This window comes from Lacerta agilis, chromosome 3, assembly GCF_009819535.1.
Source record: "Lacerta agilis isolate rLacAgi1 chromosome 3, rLacAgi1.pri, whole genome shotgun sequence".
NCBI classification, from domain to species: domain Eukaryota; kingdom Metazoa; phylum Chordata; class Lepidosauria; order Squamata; family Lacertidae; genus Lacerta; species Lacerta agilis.
In genome coordinates this window covers 85,592,314-85,612,390 of record NC_046314.1, presented here as the reverse complement: position 1 = coordinate 85,612,390, position 20,077 = coordinate 85,592,314, and the positions used below count along the sequence as shown (strand labels likewise).

Here is a 20,077-nt window from a genome sequence, read left to right as displayed (position 1 = left end):
ACAGAGGGGATAAATACATGCTTCATGTGATGAAAAGAACAAGAAACCCACAAAGTTGTGTAAAGAATCAGGAAGATCCCAACAAAAAGGAAAATGAAATTCAATGCAGATAAAGGAGAAATGATTCAAAATGGGGAAACAATAATCCTAGATGTACAATAATGGCTTCTTAATTGAGATCTTGTAGACATTGCTTGGTGAAAGTGTAATCTCAGTAAAGCTCACCACATGCACTGTATACAATTAACATATGAAATTTGGCCAAATGATGGGGTGATTGCTAAGAGTACAAGGGGATTCAAAATGACTCTCAACTATGAAGAATAAAGGATATCAGCAATCTGTCCTTTCTTGTCTTTTAACCTTACTTGCCATAGGACAAAGTTCTGTTTTGAATAAAGCGAAATAAAATGCTGGAGAGATTAAAAAATGGTGTCTCAGGTTAAGCTGCAACTCCACAGAAAAAGATGCATGGCAAAAGATGCATGGCAGCCAGAGGAAGATGGAGCACCCTCAGAGCCAACTTGGGAGTGATGTTGCTGGGGCCACCAATGCATAAAGGAAGCAGCAGTGTGAGAAAAGAGGATAGGAAGCAGGGAGGTGAAGAGGCAGGAAGACTGCTGCAAGAGAACAAAGCTGCTTGCATAAAATACTTGCCCTTCTCATTACAACAGGTAGCTAAATCAACTGATAAAGGCTTGGATCTCAGATACACATATGCATGATCCTACTGTATTGATCCCTTTCTACACCTCTGTGCTTGGTCTCTGTTAGCGTCCTCACTGAGGTGAGTGGACAAACTCCAATGAAACACAGAATCATAGAACTGTTGAGTTGGAAGAGAGTCTAATCCCCTACAATGCAGGAATCTTTTGCCCAACATGGGGCTCGAACCCACGACTCTGAGCATTAGTCTCATGCTCTATCCTGGGCTATTTCAGCCATAAGTATCACTTGTTGGCCTTCTACTAACAGATGGACTGTCAGAGTGGTACAATCTAATTTTTCTGCCTATGACTTTTAAGTGACTTTCTGTTGCATGTGACAGTTTAAACACGCACAGTTTCAACAAATGAATGTTCCTAATCTGCATAAAACATTTCCCCTCCTTTTTTCAGACTGCAGGTGGGATTTTGCAAGTGTGAGGGCCACATCAAAAATGCATAAACATAGAGTAAAAATAGCCCAAACCTTTAAACTGTTCTTGTAATTGGTTTTTACCCTTTTGAATGGTTTTTTTATCTTTAAGAGGCTAGACATCTGTGCCCAAGGCAAATAACTACTCACTGTGAACCAGGAAGCAAAAATCTTTCCACATCAGTAACAAGGTGAGTTTTGTGAAACCCTCAGCATCGTATTCTACCACGCCACTATAAGAAAGCATAGTTTTAACTATAAATATTGAAGCATAAAAATAGATTCGAATATGAGCACATGTCAGACTGTAGGGAGCCATCTCTTCCTTTGAATACACATCTGCAGGCATGGGCTTATCGCAGGCTATAATGCAGTTCCACCCTCTCTCGGCCAGGCACTAACAGTATCAAACAGTTACTCCCAACAGAAGGACCATCAGTACCTCCCAACCAGCAGCCTTTTCTAGGTCCCTGGCTCCACAATGGTCTTAGAGAATTCCCTCTTACATTGTGCATCTACAGTTATGGCAGCTGCATGCATAGGGGGTTATTATAACATTCTATATTGATAGAAGTCCACCAGTAAGTACCCAGAACTCCTTTAAAAAAAAGAATTGGGTGTTTGTGTGTGGAATAATACACTGAAGAATAAACATACATTAAAAACAACATGCAGAATAAAAAAAAAATAAGAAGCAGCAATTAAAGTCATTAACAGAGGTGGCTGAATTAAAACTTGAAAGGCTGTTTGCATAAAAATATTGTGCTGCACCTAATGAAGCCATGTGTTAGATAAAAACACATCTGCTTGTGTGAGGTGGAGAAGCCAATTTTCAACGAGCCACCCAACCTACTGTCATCACCCCAAGTGTTCCTTTAAAACAGTGTTTCTCAAACTTGGGTCTCCAGCTGTTGTTGGACTACAACTCCCATCATCCCTAGTCCTGCTAGCTAGGGATGATGGGAGTTGTAGTCCAACAACAACTGGGAACCCAAATTTGGGAAATACTGCTTTACAAGCTTGCTCCTGAGGGCTGGGGGACGTTCTGGGAACTGTAAAGGATATATTATAGAGGGTAGGTAGAACGAAGGGTGGGATCAATGAAAAACAAGTGCCTCCTATTTTTAATTTTTGTGCAAAACTCAACAAAGTAGGAGTCAAGCAAATTTAATCAGGAATGACATTCCAAGGTGCTGGTCATGCCCTATCAAAAGTGCAGATCAGCATGGCAGAATTTACCATGGTGAATTGAACTGTGATGGGAAGAGAGAGAGGACTTAAAACTTTTGCCCCCGCAAGTGGCTGCTACCATTGATCTCACCTTCAGCAGCAGTGATATTGGCTTCGATCCTATGCAGCTTTGTCACAAATGGAAGGGATTCTTTCGTTTAAGAAAAAACTTTGAAACCAAAGAAGGCTCCTGCCAGCAAAATGGTGGGCTGCGGAGAGGTGATTTCATAGTAGACCATCCCTTCCTGTTGCAGCCCCATGTGCAATTACGCTCACTGGTCCAGAGAGTCCCCCGACCCACCACAGCAGATTGTGAGGAGAAAATGTCCTAAGAGGTATTAACCAGGGCTGCGATGCTCAACATACATTGTAAAATAAGGGTAAGTGAAAACTGGGAGCAGGCACACACTTCTGACTTACAACTGCTAGGATCTGGTAGCGAGCTAGAGAATAAAAAACCATTTTAATATGGTTCCGTTCAATTTTTTTTTAAAAAAAGGATGTAGAAATACTTACGTTCCAAAGTGACTAAGAAATGCTGCAATATACTCTCTTCTCTTATGGTAACCCTGAATAACATATTGTACCTTTAATAAAAAAAGAAAGGAAGAAACCAGTAAACACACAGTGAGGCTAAATAATAGTACAAACTGTTCATCTTAGGGCATTTTTCTAGGAAAATGTGCTGATTTCGTATTAATAACATAGCATACGAAGTTATGAATGCGTATCCGGTGTGGCTGGTTAGTGGTATTACATGTTTTTCTTTTCTTTATTTATTTTTACATCTCCTGTAGTTGTCTGGATTCTGTAGTATGGCAGATTGGTGGGGAATCAGCAAGTGGGTTGATAAAGTTAAGAATGAGCTTCTGTTTGTTCAGTGATGTAGAGAGATGAGGATAATGAAAGGTGGTGACTGGGTTAAAGTGTCACAGTGCTAGGTTGACTACCATCCTTGGGGAAGCTGACAGTGACCTGATAAGCCACTTCCTAGTATAATGTGATTTTCATATCTTATATTGTTTTGATGATTGATTTAATTAATTATATTTATTGTACTTTTACTGTATCTTTCTTATTACTGAGCTGTTCAATGCTTTGGGGGACTTTGGGCCAAGAAGCAGCACATACCATATTTTTCCGTGTATAAGACACTCCCATGTATAAGACGTCCCCTATATTTGGGGACCCCAAATTTAGAAAATGGGCATATGCACTATCCGTGTATAAGACGCCCCCAGATTTTTAACCTTATTTTAAAGTAAAAGAAACCCTAGTCTTATACACGGAAAAGTATGGTCTATATAACAGTTCTATATTGATAAAGAGTTTAACAGAATGGGATTCAAGACTAGACTCACTTAAGTTACCTAATGTATTTGGCACCTTAAAAACTAACAGATTTACTCATCTTGAATGTGCTATGTGACTCTGCTGTTTTTGCAACAACAGAGTGGCATGTTTCGTCTCTGGAATGTCATGTATTTAAAAACCTGTACGCTAGATACTAAAGAGTATCTATACCTAAAAGCAGCAACCTAAGATTTCCAGGCTGCTTTGTTATGCCAAAGAGGCAATTCTACATTTATTTCACATTCTTCAGATTTACTGTGCCAACATTTAATTCCTAAGTTTAGAAAAGGTCAACTGCAATGGCAGTATAATATGAAAGTATATGACAAAATGTGAAATTATAAAAGCATTGTAGCTATGTTGTGCCTGTGCACAACACTCAAACAATTCTCCATTAATATCTCATAACAGCAACTTTCTACAGCTGCATTCTTAATGTAAAAACATAAAATAAAGTATACACGTTGTTTATGTTGGCTGCGTTAATACTGGATTACCTTGGCTGGCAAACAGCTGTGCTAAATTACTTGAAATAACCATGATACAATCAGTGCTAAGAGCCACGTTACACCCTCTCAAAATAAAATAATTCTATTTATAAAATTGGATGTATTTCAGTTCATGAACAAATGCTTGTTTTGAAGGCTTTATGTGGGATCTAAAATGTTACTCTGGGAATAGGAAAAAAACAGCTAATCTAGTTTAAGCAAGCTTGAAAAAAAAGTTTAAAAACAGGCTTGTGCACTTGAAAAGTAAAAAAAAAAAAGACACACAAACACAAAACTAACTTCAACAGAGAGCCACAACAAAAACAACCCTAAAGATAGATTCCTGCATAATTATAGAAATGCATTTTGAAAGAACGCTTCATAAAGTCATAATTTATAGGCTTCCTTTAGAAGGAAAGTTTAAATTGGAATAAAGGACAAATCTGGAATATCTGATAACCAGATTGCTGAAAGCTCTGACCACAAGTTGTTGTCTCAAAAGCTACTGAGGCTGAGATTCAGAAAGACTTTTCTACTGTTCCATCTAGAGCATTCTTTCCCCCACAAACTACCGGTACCACTGAAGACTGGGAGAACCACCAGGCAGGTATTTCATTAGGTAAAGGTAAAGGGACCCCTGACGACTCTGGGGTTGCAGTGCTCATCTCGCTTTACTGGCCGAGGGAGCCGGCGTACAGCTTCTGGGTCATATGGACAGCATGACTAAGCCACTTCTGGTGAACCACAGCAGCACACGGAAACGCCGTTTACCTTCCTGCCGGACGGTACCTATTTATCTACTTGCACTGCGTGCTTTCGAACTGCTAGGTTGGCAGGAGCAGGGACCAAGCAACGGGAGCTCACCCCATTGCGGAGATTTGAACCGCCAACCTTCTGATTGGCAAGCCCTAGGCTCAGTGGTTTAACCCACAGTGCCACCCGTGTCCTATTAGGTACTAGAAGGTAAAATCACCAGCCAATCAACACATGCATTTCAGAACTCTTTGGATCCTGGCCTACATGAAACTTCAAATATATTCAACTCATATGCATGATTGCTATCTTTTCACCTTGTTTAAGCACTACAACATATAACAGCAGCAAAGGAAACAGTTCACGCCTTTTGGTTATGCTCGCAGAGACAAATCCCAAAGGAGAACAGCATTTCTTTTAAGAGACAAAGCAGCCAAATTTTACAGTGGTAATCAGCATGTATAACTCTAGAAAGATGCATCTCCTTATCCTGAAGGTTTAAATAAGCCTTCCCCATCTGGTGCACTTCAGATATTTGTAACTACAACTCTTATATCATCCCAGCCAGCACAGGGCTGATAAGAGCTGGAGGCCAAAGTATCTGAAAAACACCAGGTTGTGAAAAGCTTGTTTAAATACTTTTGTTGGGTACTGGTATTTGTTGTACAGCCTGACACCTTATCAGCATTGTTTCTTAAAGAATTTGTTTTTTTTAATCCATCAAATTCCAAGACTGTTCTTGGAAGGAACTAGCAGAATAGTTTGTCTTGCCTAAGTATGCTGCTATCTAGTCGGAAACTAATATACTCTGACTGGGATGTGAAACTTTAGGTCTGCTCAAGAGCTCAGGAATACACAATCAGATTTTGACCTTTTTTTTCAGGGAAGGACACTTCCCCACCTCCAAATGTCATATCCACCAATTTGAAAAGCACTTTGCCATGTAGCATGGACAGACGGACTCAAAAAGCTTGAGCCTGAAGCCCTATCAGATCACAGAGAGTTAGATTATGCTCTGTGGGTTAAACCACAGAGCCTAGGGCTTGCCGATCAGAAGGTCAGCGGTTCAAATCCCCCCAACGGGGTGAGCTCCCGTTGTTCGGTCCCAGCTCCTGCCCACCTAGCAGTTTGAAAGCACGTCAAAGTGTAAGTAGATAAATAGGTACTGCTCCAGTGGGAAGGTAAACGGCGTTTCCTGCCCTGGTTCGCCAAAAGCGGCTTAGTCATGCTGGCCACATGACCTGGAAACTGTCTGCGGACAAACGCCAGCTCCCTTGGCCAGTAAAGCGAGATGAGCGCCACAACCCCAGAGTCATCCGCGACTGAACCTAATGGTCAGGGGTCCCTTTACCTTTACCTAACATTTCATAAACAAGCTTGGCTCTTTAGGGTTCCAGGCTTCATATTGGTAACTTCTTTATAAAACATCTCAATAGGAAAAACGTAATTTACAAAAATTTACCTTGTTGGTTAGGAGTTGACATACTTGGGGTACGTAATCAATGAGGCAGCCTCCACCTGGAAAAGCAGGAATGTGAAGGGCAGAAGATCCTCCAAGAGCACTAAAAAGATGAGTTCATTGAACATGTTACCTTTATTATTCTTAATCCTTTTTTCAAATCCCGTTTTATGAACAAACAAAATCACAGTCATACTATAATACAAAACATAATATAGGTATAACAGTAGCATTACTTGAGTCTCAGTAAAGTATAATAATATAAGTTTATAAAATCGTGCATGGTATTAAGCTAGTGGGTAGAAAACAGTTTTTCTCCCTCTCTCATTACACTAGAACTTGTGGACATCCAATGAAGTTGAACGTTGGAAGACTTCTTTATGCAACACCTATTTAAACCATGGAAGTCTCTCCCAAGGAAGCAGAGATGACCGCCAACCTAGACAGCTTTAAAGGAGAATTAGGCAAATTCATGGAGGAGTCAGCTACCGAAGGCTTCTAGCCATGATGCCTATGCTCTACCTCCACTGTTGAAGGCAGTAATGCTTTCAGGTATGAGCTGCTGGAAATCACAGGAGGGGGAAGTACTCTTGTGTTCGGGTTCTGCTTGCTGTTGGAAATTTCATTCCTCCGTGTTGCAGATGTGTGATTGTTGTTGTCACACGTCTGTGTTTACATTCTGGTTTCCCACAGGCATCTGGTTGGCCAGTGTAAGAAGAGGATGCTGGACTAGATGGGCCATGGCGTGATCCAGCAGGCTCTTCTTAAGTTTTTAAATTTTTATGTACAATATGAAGTTACTGCTGAAGCGTTGTTTCGTGTACTGGGGAGTCAGGCTCCAATCTATGCTCAGTAACAAAGAGCACTTATTGACTTTGGACAAGTCTCTAAATGTCCTGCACACAGCTGCTGTGTGCAAACCTGTCTAGAAAAGTCTGTCTTTCCACCTTCTGGATTCAAGAACTTGGAACTTTTTGTACACTATATTTAGTAAACCAACAATCCAAACAAGAAGAGCCAATGTGGCAGGCAGACAGTGGTTAAAATTTATTAATCACTACTATAAGCATTCTGGGCTCTATTTTTCAGAAAAATACACCTATTTGATATTTTATGCAAGGAAAAACATAAACACATTTCTGCATACGATAGCTTTCTCAAGTACACAAGAACACTGGATTTATGGTTGTCTTGGCTTATTTGCAAAGGTCAGGTAAATTCCACTTAATACAATGGTTTTATGCTTATGAAATGTAAAAGGCAGTGTCTTGTCAACAGAATAAGACCTGTTTTGGAAGTTCTACAATTAATAGTTAACAAGAGAACAATTTCCCATGTGTTGAAGGGCAATGTTTCTTCATTACATTTAAAACATGATGCAAATATCTGCAAGAACAAGGAAATAGCACCAACACATCTAAAGGGAGTAAAGAAAAAGATTAGATTGCATAAAGCACTAATGCTGATAAGGTCTTAGCTGTAGCAATGAACAGCACGTGGCATATTTGAGCTCACTATCCTTAGTACTAACTCCTGTGTTATAAGAATTTTAAGGTCACACACACACACACACACACACACACACATATATATGATGTTCATAAATGTACCAAGTAAACACATACAAATATGAAACCCACAGAAAAGTCTGAAACCATTCTCTCTCCCCCAAAATAACCTCAAATATTTCTCTGCAAGGAAATGGGAAATCTCCCCATTGTCTCTTTGCTCACAAATCCTGTCTTAAGGGCATATTTAAGATATGAATAGGGCAGAGCCTGTGACCTGGACTCAGGAACTGAGTACAGTATTTACAATTACAAAGGAATCTCCAGACTGCCCAAATAATGTAATCAGTTATCATTCTCAGGTAACCTGGCAGACAGGTTTTCTGCCGTAGACTGCCTCTTCTGTGATGTATCTATGATGTATTGGGGGGTGGTGGTCTTGGGCTCCAGGGCGGGCCATTCAAAATGTCTATATAAGGGCTTGTGTGCCATTGTTCTGGGTTCCTCCCCCCTCCTGTGTGTGTGTGGGGGGGGGAGCACCCTGTTGCAACAGCTTTAATAAAGATCAGGCTTACTAGCTGCTTTGCTTCTCAATATTCTCTGGTTGGTCTCTGTTATTTTCTCCTACTTATAGAGAACCTACAAAAGGACTCTATATGGGCTCTTGGGTACCCCATAAGGGAAAAGGAGCAGTTTTTTTCTCATAACACCTGCAACACAAATGAGTGCTTGGGACCGGTGATGTTCTATCCCGGCATGTGGAAAACAGGCTTCAAAGGGCAACAAACACTTGAATAGCAGAATGAGGAAACCAAGTCCCATTCCAAGTTGTCTGAAGACCTTTCAAGACATATGTACATATGTGTTTCCATAGCTCTCTAGCCAAGGAAGGAGGACATGAAATAAACCAAACTTCTCTAATTTCCTTATCTCATTGGTTCTCTAGGCAGCTGGGTTGTCTAGAAAGCTGGTAGTAATAATACTAGAAAGCAAGATCATCCAAGGAATTTGAATGTTGGAAGATTCAGGACAGGCAAAAGGAAGTACTTCCTTACGCAGCACATAGTTAAGCTATGGAACTTGCTGCCACATCATTTAGTAATGACCACCAACTTGGATAGTTTTAGAAGAGCATTAGACAAATTTATGGAGGATAAAGCTATCAGTAGCTAATAGTTAAGACTACTGTGTGCTAACCCCACCTCCAGTATCATACTACTCTGGTATGAACTGCTGTCATCTTCAAAGACCCCACTCTGGCTGCTGATGCCATCAGGAGTTGGATAATGGCAAAGGTTTTTCAGTGATGATACACAGTTGGAACTAACTCCCAAACATGCCATCTCCTTTGTTATCCTTTAGGTGCCAGGTGAATTCCACCCTGCTCTCTCAAACATTTAATGATATTTAAGAGCCTTTTAACTACTCATTCAACCTTTTAAAAAACAAAATGAAACAAAAACAAAACACTTCACCTAGACTCTAGGAAGACATGGCATGTTCACTGTGGGAAAAATTCTCCAAAACTAAACCCACCCCCCAACGTGCCTTCAGAGCCCCAGCACTGCTCTTTTTTTGCAGCTTTGTTGCAGCAAATTCTTGGACTTTGGGAATGGGAGAGACACACAAAATCACTTATCGAGGCCAGATCAGGCCTGCAACCCAGGAGGTTCACCACCTCTAGCCTGACTGATAACTATAACAGCAGACTAGACTAGACTAGAATTACTCCTCAGATCATATCAGAAGTAATAAACAAATTATCTCCATTGCTTTATGGTTAATTCAGGATGTTTTACTTTCATATTGAATTCTTCCATGATTTGTTTTGTTATGTTTCAAAACGCATCAATATGGCTTGCAAAAGCTAAAGATGGAGTAAAATGAATCAAGCATTGACTCAGTAACTTCTAATGCTTAAAAAAAATAAAATCTGAACAGTAAATATTTAACCCAATTTATGAGTGTCACTATGATTACTAGTTCTGTGCTATTTTAAGCAATCTTAAGTGACTGCACTATTCTCAAGAGGGTGGGAAAGCTAAGCTTTTTAATAAACTATAACTGGAAATTCTTATTTTTTTCCATCTACAATAAAATCAAGGGTGGTCTTATCCAGGGATCCCCAAACTAAGGCCCGGGGGCCGGATGTGGCCCAATCGCCTTCTAAATCTGGCCCCCGGACAGTCCGGGAATCAGCGTGTTTTTACATGAGTAGAATGTGTCCTTTTATTTAAAATGCATCTCTGAGTTATTTGTGGGTCATAGGAATTCGTTCTTTTTTTCCCAAAATATAGTCCGGCCCCCCACAAGATCTGAGGGACAGTGGACCGGCCCCCTGCTGAAAAAGTTTGCTGACCCCTGGTATTATCAATGCAAACTAGACTCATGACTCCCTACAACCTCTATCAGGAATATTTACAGTTATGTATATTTTAGAAACCCCTTCATGTATCACTGCCTTGTTGTGGTGAAGGGGCTTGAATAACTCCAAGAAGCTATGAGCTATGCCATGTAGGGCCACCCAAGACAGACAGGTCACAGTCGAGAGTTTAGACTAAATGTGATCTACCTGGAGGAGGAACTGGCAAACCACTCCAGTATTTTGCCAAGAAAACTCCATGGACATGAAAAAGGAGAAGCTCTGAGAAGAAAGTGAGAGTTTCCAAGGCATGCTCTGGTTCATGGGATCACGGAGAGTTGAACACGACTAAGACGACTAAACAAAAAAAATCTTTTCTTTTTTTAGAAAAGATGCAGAATCCCATCCTGACAGCATGAGCATGGGGTGCTTTCCATTCATAACTAAGGTTATGATGCATGGGGATGTGATCTGATTAGGGTAGGGTAGGCGAGCTTTTGGTCTGATCCTTCAGGGCTCTTGTGTTCTTAAACATATATATTTTCTGCTTAATTAATCTGAGGCAGCTTTTCAGCAAATTAAATATTTTTAAATCATTGACTGAATTTATATACTGTGAGGAGCCTAAACTAACCTATTTAGATACTGCAACCCTAATGACACACTACAAAAGACAGGAGGTAAGAAACATCAGCTTTAATCAAACTGTCAATGAAATAAAATAATAAATTCATAGATGGGAGAAAACCAAAAAGTAATACAGACTAATGGGCATGTTCCAGGACAGATTAAACTGCCTACTCTAAATGAATAACTATGTCAAATGTCTGGCTAAGCAAGCAGCAAATTATATTCTTTCTGGGCCATATCTTTTGGATCCATCAAAAGGACAACAATAGCCTGAAGTCAATTATTTAGCTTTCAGGAAAGAGGTCAAGGGAAATAGTCATCTGATTTTCATTATCTCAGTGAGGTTAGATTGAAGTGCCGAAAGTATTGTTGTTCAGTCGTTCAGTCGTGTCCGACATTTCGTGACCCCATGGACCAGAGCACGCCAGGCACTCCTATCCTCCACTACCTCCCGCAGTTTGGCCAAACTCATGTCAGTCACTTCGAGAACACTGTCCAACCATCTCATCCTCTGTCGTCCCCTTCTCCTTGTGCCCTCCATCTTTCCCAACATCAGGGTCTTTTCCAGGGAGTCTTATCTTCTCATGAGGTGGCCAAAGTACTGGAGCCTCAACTTCAGGATCTGCCCTTCCAGTGAGAACTCAGGGCTGATTTTTTAAGGGTGGATAAGTTTGATCTTTTTGCAGTCCATGGGACTCTCAAGAGTCTCCTCCAGCACCATAATTCAAAAGCATCAATTCTTCAGCGATCAGTCTTCTTTATGGTCCAGCTCTCACTTCCATACATTACTACTGGGAAAACAACAGCTTTAACTATACGGGCCTTTGTCGGCAAGGTGATGTCTCTGCTTTTTAAGATGCTGTCTAGGTTTGTCATTGCTTTCCTCCCAAGAAGCAGGCGTCTTTTAATTTCGTGACTGCTGTCACCATCTGCAGTGATCATGGAACCCAAGAATGTAAAATCTCTCACTGCCTCCATTTCTTCCCCTTCTATTTGCCAGGAGGTGATGGGACCAGTGGCCATGATCTTAGTTTTTTTGATGTTGAGCTTCAGACCATATTTTGCACTCTCCTCTTTCACTCTCATTAAAAGGTTCTTTAATTCCTCCTCACTTTCTGCTATCAATGTTGTGTCATCAGCATATCTGAGGTTGTTGATATTTCTTCCGGCAATCTTAATTCCGGTTTGGGATTCATCCAGTCCAGTCTTTCACATGATGAATTCTGCATATAAGTTAAATAAGTATGCCCAAAGTATTCCTTTCACAAACGAAACCAGCCTGTAATTTGTCTTTTCTTAAGAAATGTCAGTGATACAGGAAATCATTCCTTAGGGGACATCATCAATTCTCTTGGTGAGCTGTAACATCATATACATGACCACGCTGCCCTGTTCCTTAACTTTTCTACTGTTTTCCCCCCATGTGATGTTTGAATCTATACAATATATCCAGAAGAAGAAGAAGAAGAAGAGTTTGGATTTGATATCCCGCTTTTCACTACCCGAAGGAGTCTCAAAGCGGCTAACATTCTCCTTTCTCTTCCTCCCCCACAACAAACACTCTGTGAGGTGAGTGGGGCTGAGAGACTTCAGAGAAGTGTGACTGGCCCAAGGTCACCCAGCAGCTGCATGTGGAGGAGTGGAGACGCGAACCCGGTTCCCCAGATAACGAGTCTACCGCTCTTAACCACTACACCACACTGGCTCCAGGTATTTCTGCCCCTCCCAGAAAAGCACTAAATACGGTATAAACCAATTTCCACTTTTTGAAAAACTGACTGTTGAAGACACATTCATATTTGCAATTATTTTTCCAGTATGCAATGGGTGTAAACTTTAAACCTTGACAACAACAAAAAATGAAAAATGAAAGTCCCGAGAAGGGACAATTTTTTTTTTAAAGCATGTAAATCACATACTTCATTAAATTGATTTCACAGAGCAAAGAACAGGCAAAGGGGACATTATTACTACAGAAGCATTTTAGTTGCATAAATGATTTTGCTGCAAAAAGGAAACCAAATGACTCCACTTCATGAACCACAAACAAGCTAAAATAATGTTTTAGGGTGAAATCCAACAGTGCAGGTCTGCCAGAAGAACGGACAGCACTGATGGCACAGATTCCTCCTCCCTCTGCAGCTCCCTATGTACTTCCTGAAATCTGGTCTGGAAAGCTAGAGCCCCTTTGGAGCAGATTTGGAGGGTGCAGGGAAAGGAGAGGAAGGGGAAATCTGCTGACATGACACAGGGTGTCACTTGAGTGATCTGCTATCAAGTGACCCTTGTGAATGTCTGTGGAACCAATGTGACATAGTGGGAAAATGTTGGACTTGGACCAGGCAGACCTGGCTTCGATGCCCCAAGCAGCCACGAAAGAAGGATCTGGGGCAATAATTTTCTCTTAACTCTACCTACTGAACAGAGTTGTTTTGATTATAAACATGGAGAAAATCTTGCATATGACACTCTGAACCACATTACTGCTAACCACTTCCCATCTTCATTACTACCTATTGTTTATTTAAGGACTTTTCTGCTTGTCATTATGCTGTGTTTCAAATGATATTTGAAGGCCCTGGAACTTGTCCTGTGAAAAAATGTTTTTAATAATAATAATAATAATAATAATAATAATAATAATAATTGCATTCTAGTTGGAGGGGGAGAAATCAACAACAATAATGGTCAATGTTAACTATAAGTGGCTTGCTACTAATGACCACCAAGAATATAATTGCAAGCAGGACAGATATTAAGTGCAGGCAAAAAAAGTGTCGGAAATGTTGAACTCCAAAGCCCTCTGCAGCTAGTTTAGCAGAATTCTCATCACACCTAGTGTGAATTTTTGAGAACACAAAGGGCTGTGATAGAGTCAAACAACTACCTGCAAACAGAGGAAAAAGTTTTACCTTGGGAATAAAGGGTCATTTCTAGCTCCCACCTTGTCTGAATGAAACACACATAACTAGGGGTCCAAAGAAAGGCTCCTAATTCCGAAATGCTACTCAGCCACTGTAACAAGGTGTGTGCCCTTCATCCCAGTAGCTAGAAGAGAGCTGGAGTCCCCTGCCTGTCTTATCTAAGTAAATGTACTCAGGAATCAGGTGTTAGTTGCTTTCTTATGTCAGAAGTTTATCGAAACTGTAGACTCTCACCAAGCTGAGAAGACTTTATGGCCTTGGGCCATTTTTAAACTTGCTCACAAACAAAACAACTGAGCTCTCGGTCTCCTTCAAGCAGAACCCCACCTTCCTTTTCTTTCCCTCCTTTCAATAGCAGCAGCTTAGTTTGGGAACATCAGCTTAGTTTTCAAAACGTGAGGCAGGCCTTCCTAGGGACATCACAGCAGTTGCCAACAAAGCATTCACTTCTTTTTGATCTTTCCCACTATGTGCCTTTTCCAAGACAGCAGACAGAATGGCAGCCCCTCCTAACCAGTAAATGCCGTGCACATTTTTAATTATTATTTCACGAGTGCCTACAGTAACTAGGCGTTGTACATAAAGCAAATTAAGACACAGTTCCTGAGCACAGGCGTACCGTCTAAAAGCAGGAACAGACAGTTACTGCAGCCAACTTACCCACACAAGTGGGTGTAATGGAGGAGGAGATTTATCAAGGGTTACTACTTCTCTTCTGATATTAAGTGTGCAGGAGAAATTATTTGTGTGGCCAACCCTGTCAGAACAATGCTGTTTGCCTTTCAATGGGACAAGGTCCTTCTCCTTACAAAACGGCACAATTCAACGAGGAATTTAAGGGCTTTATGAATGTTTCTGTCGTATAAAGTACACTCCCTGGCAACTTTAAATAGTTAAACTATGGAACTTGTTGCCACAAGATGTGGCAATGGCCATCAAATTTGATAACTTAAGAAATTCATGGGGAATAAGGCTACATTAATGGCAACCAGTCATGATGGTTGTGTTTTGCTGCCAGTTTCATGGGGCAGTATGCTGGGAATAACAAGGATGCTGGACTAAATAACAGCGTGTTGGACTAAATGGCCCTTTTGCTTGATCCCACAGAGGTCTTGTCATGTTTGTACATGAAATTTTAGAGAGACTACAAGGAAGTTTAGAGGTATGGTCAGATTTTAGGGCCCGAGTGGCACACTTAAAGCTGATAGTGCAGCAGAAACAGAAAGTATAATAATATGTGGTACTGCAGCCAATACTAACCTGAGATCCTCAACAGGCAGCTTGACACAATAATGTCTTAAAACCATAGGAGGTAGCAGTAAAAACATACAGTATTCTTGAAGCAAAGTACAGTTCAGGAAAAAATCTGAGAGGATGCTTTGTAAACTCTGTGACAGCTTAAGTGGTTTGCACTATTATTCTCCTCAATACAGGCACTGTGTGTCCATAATAAAGTCCATAATAAAGTCCTTTGCTGTAACCTTGGGATTCCCAACATGGTGTTTGTGGGTGCTGTGGGGCTCTGAGCCATTTTTCTCAGCACCTGCTGAGCCCCTTGTGTCTCCGGATTTATGTATTTTTAAAGAACTCAGATGAGGGTTTCTTTGTTTTCTAATCTTGGGTGGAACTGGGCTACTCAAAAGTAAGCATGGTTATCCAGCCACCCCAACCTCTTCTCTCATTTTCTCCAGAATGCTTCTGGGCTCAAGTGGTTTGGAAGGCGTTCGTAGGAAGGGAGGAAGAGCAGAATCGGGCAGCTGAGGGAATGGCCTTGTCTTGCCTTCTAGTCTCCACTTGAAACTCTTCAGAAAAGGAAAAGGAAAGAGGATATGCTACTGCCTGGCAAGTTTGAAAGAACTACAGGGTGTGTGTTTGTCTTTTGTGTGTGTATAGGGGATGACCATGTTTTCTTTGTTATTTCATGGGGAAGAGGTGTTTTGCTTGCTTATTTTGGTCTAGTTAGGAGGGGGACTGCAAGCTTCATTTGCTTTGCCTTTCGGGGGCATGTCTGCTTTTTTTGCCTATGTTCTCTTCACTTTGGGATTTGTGGGGGTGTTTTACCTATTGTTTTGGGGAGCAGGTGCTTTTGAACACTACCATTTTTTATTCCACGAAATGGGGATTTTGTGGTCCCACTGACACTTTCTTAGCATTCCAAAATGTGCCTCTGGACCCAAAAAGATTGGGGACCCTTGCATGAGAAGACATGATTTTGGGAAGGAGCTGCAACTCACAGGGAAAGAACACAAAGTATGCAAGCAGAAGGCCTCAGATTCAATCCCTGGTGAACCACTCTGAGATCTGTGGATGAAAGGTGGTATACAAATTTAGCAAACCAACCAACCAACCATGGAGAGGCATCACTAATCAGTGTAGGCAACACTAAGCTAGTCAGACCAGTGGTCTAACTCAGAATAAAGCTATTCCCTAGCTCCGTCAGCAAGGAAATATAAACTTTGCTTTCTACAACATTTGCAAAAGGAAGCTCATAGAGATGGGAGTAATCCTGCATGCCTTGGGGTAGGTGTAGGTTGATATGCTCTCTCTCTCTCTCTCTCTCTCTCTCTCTCTCTCTGTGTGTGTGTTTAAAAAAAACAGGCAACAATGTATTATATTTGCTCCATGCAGGGAATTAGCTCTAGGTTTGAGACTGTAGTTTGGTAAAATAAACAAAACCCTGCACAGGTAAAATAAACAAAACCCTGCATCTACCCATAAACATGGTTTTGCACAGGCAGGCAAACTATCCAGTACTGACTCAAGTTCAGAAATTTATGTAATCATATATGCACTATATATTAAAACTGAACTCATCAGAAAACAGCACTGCGGCTCTTGTAAACCATTTGGTTAGATGTTTACCCTGCTCTAAGATTTTAAATAATGCTATGCCTGTACATAAGAAGCATTTTGTATTGGGTTATTTAACCACAAAACGCTTATCCCTTCACCTGGCTAATGTTCAAGCTTTAATATTGCTATTAATTGAAGGAATTATTTCTTTACCAGCACACACGCTTCATAATTTTCCAAATACACACACTATGCACTGTTTCATTGTGAAATTGCGGCTTATTTCAGGGATAGGTAATATTGTGAGCGTGTGTGTCTGAAACTTAATGGCAGCCTGAGATAAGAAAATAAGAAATACGCAGCAGTGCTCTTCCCTCTCATTTTTACATTTTTTTAAAAATGGCAAGTACTATGACCTTTTGATCTCCATCTGTATTTCTTACTATTTCCCCTTTCTTTTTTTATTACTAAGCAGTTCCTTTCATCTTTTTCTTTCTTTCAGATTTCTCACTTTTTATACATTACCCCATTTTGTACAGATGACTTAAGAAACCACATCACAACAAGGAATGTGACCACAAAAACTGCCTTTGAGACTCCCTGTTCCAAATTTGTCATCCGTTTACCAGTTTCAGACGCATTTGCCCATACCTTATCCTCCATATCATATTGTTAATAGGGCCGTATTTCTGCTTTTATCTATAGTAATAACAGCAAAACAATAGAAGTCTGATCCTGTCTGCCCAAGTCAAGCATTTGCAAGTTTTGCCACAGCAAGCTTCCATGAACTGAACACATACAGGTTTGGGAGGTTCAGGCCTCCCCAATGACTGGGAACCAAAAGCATCAGGCAAGCTTTTACTTAGCCTCCCACCCTACGTCTTCAGAAGAGGGAAACAGAACTTGAGAAAAAGGGGATGTAGGTGGTGGCTGTAGACAAGTCAGAGCCAGGGTCAATATGCAGCTGCTGGTCAGAAGTGCTGTCAGAAGGGTCAAAGAGGAACTTATGCTTCATCTAGAGCACTTTTTGTGTCTCTTTATGAGATGACCCACATCTTATTCGTGCACTTCGCAGATCACAGTAAACCATCGTTAATGACACCTTTATGGGCTGCTACCAAATGGAGAAAACAAGCCACACTGTCCAAAAGAAGCATGGTTTGCCTCGCTGCAACAAATACCCATCAATATGCCAAAAACAAACTTTGGTCACAGGCTATGCTTTGCTGGGTGGGTGCAAACAAATCATGGCTCCTTGTTTCAGAGGTAATTCTAAATCAGGGATTGTGGTTCAGTTTCCTCCATGTGCTAGCAGGAAGGAGACAATCAACACAGAAAAGGACATAAATCTGATATCAGGAATCACAAGACAGAGAAACCAGTAGGAGAACACTTCAGTCTGCCAGGACATTCTATACAAGATCTCAAAGTAGCTGTCTTATTACAAAAGAAATTCAGAAATAGACTGGAAAGAGAAGTTGCTGAATTGCAACTTATTACCAAACTTAAAACCATGGAGAGACCTGGTCTGAATAGAGACATTGGATTCTTATCTCATTATACATGATAAAGCTATTTTTAGCCATCTCACCCCTTGCTTTTTCTTGTAAGACCAATTGCAGTCGTTAACAGTCGTCAACAGGTTTACCACACCTATCAGCCAATCACCCATTCCCACCACCCTTCTGAGTAATACCCCTCCCCACCCTCTCACTATAAATAAGGGTCTGGTGACTTCTGTTTCAGTGTATCTGAAGAAGTGTGCATGCACAAGAAAGCTCATACCAAGAACAAACTTAGTTGGTACCTAAGGTGCTACTGGAACGAACATTTTTGTTTCGAACACAAAAAAGTGTGATTATGGAAAACGATTAACTGTGGTTTACTGTGATGTGTCAACAAGGCCACTGAGAAGCTCTGATTTACATATCCAATTTTATGATGTCTCCAGCACACTCTCCACTAAGTAGCAAATCCTATACTACAATAGCCAGACAAATGGGTGTCTGTGGTTTTTGGAGCTACGGTTAACTGGGTGTTGCACAATGAGGCATTCAGTGAGCTATGCAGGCAAAGGATTAAGATGTGTTATTACCGGTAAGTTCCACTGCTGTAACTAAGAGATCCCCCTGCTATGCGGATAGGAGAGGGAATCCCATGTATATCTCTGAATGTTAACTTAGTTTTTGTCATACAAGCAACAGTGACAGACACAGACAAACAGAAGCCAGAAAATACATCTTCAGCATGTGGTAAACCTATATACAGGTGTTTTAGGGCTATCCGTAAAATTATTTTGGATGTTACACAACATTCCAGCCCCTGATTTCTTGGATGGGATACAAACATAAGTATAGAAATTGAACAATTCATGTTGGTTAAACAGCCTTTTCATAGAAGAGAGGCTTGTAATCTGTTTTGGGGTGCCCATCCTGAAATTATCAGTAAATGTCCTAGAAGCAACAACTATGGGTTGCAGCTGAAAACTAGATGAATGTGTATGTGTATGATGTACAGGTAGGAGGAAGCTGTGCAAAAACCATCTGGCAGATTCTTTTGGCCTATTGTCACTTGTGCTGATTGTGCTTTGGAATCAGCAGAATCATTACTACTATTCTCTGTCAAATTGGTAATTGGTAATTATTATTATTGAAAATGAAGGCACCTTAAACTTCTAGCCTGGCTGTCTTGTCCTTGATCAAGAACAATCCCTCCCCAGATGAGACCTGGCAGCAGAGAAGAGGATAGGGCAGAGATTTGGCACACCGTTCTCACTGATAGCTGACTTGATGTTGGAATCCTCACAGGAGGGGGCTCTATAGAGTGACCCTCCTTCCTCACCAATGTCAGTGGTGGGTATTGAAAGCTCATGAAATATATGAGGAAATTAAACAAATTAAGGTGCTCATGGGAATAAATTATTCCATGAAGGAAATAGTTGCTGTAATAAAATGGATATATTACATATATTTGCATGCAACTTCAAAGGAGCTTCTCGGCAAATACAGGTCCTTGCTTCCCTTAAACCAGGAACTATCCAGCCAGCTGTAGCCTATTTCCCTTGCAAATGTCGTATTTATTTGTTGCATTTCTTTGTATTGCTCAAGAAGTTTGTTATGGCCACACAATGACCTTGTGAACTAGGTTTTCCACATCTAAACCTAACATTCTAGCTACTAGAATAACTTGAAGCTATTCTTGTGGCACTGCAAAATAAGAAGGCAGATAGGATTTATTTATGTGGTAACATTTGCGTACCACCCATAAGTAACTTCCATGTTCTGATCAGCAGGCAATATAACTTAAAAGCTATATACTGTACATATAGTTTTGGATCAGCTGAAGTTTCTATCTAGACTGTTCTCAAAGTGAGCTTCATGTAAAATTCTTTGCAGCATTGCAAATGGGAGGTTACCAGGGCATGAGTAATGGTAGCAAGG

The 20,077-nt window shown here is 40.7% G+C and overlaps 1 protein-coding gene across 1 annotated transcript in view; it reads right to left on the bottom strand.

Annotated features, from left to right (window-relative positions):
* BABAM2 (BRISC and BRCA1 A complex member 2) overlaps positions 1-20,077 on the bottom strand; it is a 116,399-nt gene that overhangs the window by 28,675 nt on the left and 67,647 nt on the right. Inside the window, exons 8-10 of the mRNA XM_033144605.1 lie at positions 6,424-6,523; positions 2,884-2,954; positions 1,288-1,370 (exon numbers count right to left, since the gene is read on the bottom strand). Coding sequence (XP_033000496.1) covers positions 1,288-1,370; positions 2,884-2,954; positions 6,424-6,523 — 254 coding nt within the window. The remainder of the gene's footprint in view (positions 1-1,287; positions 1,371-2,883; positions 2,955-6,423; positions 6,524-20,077) is intronic.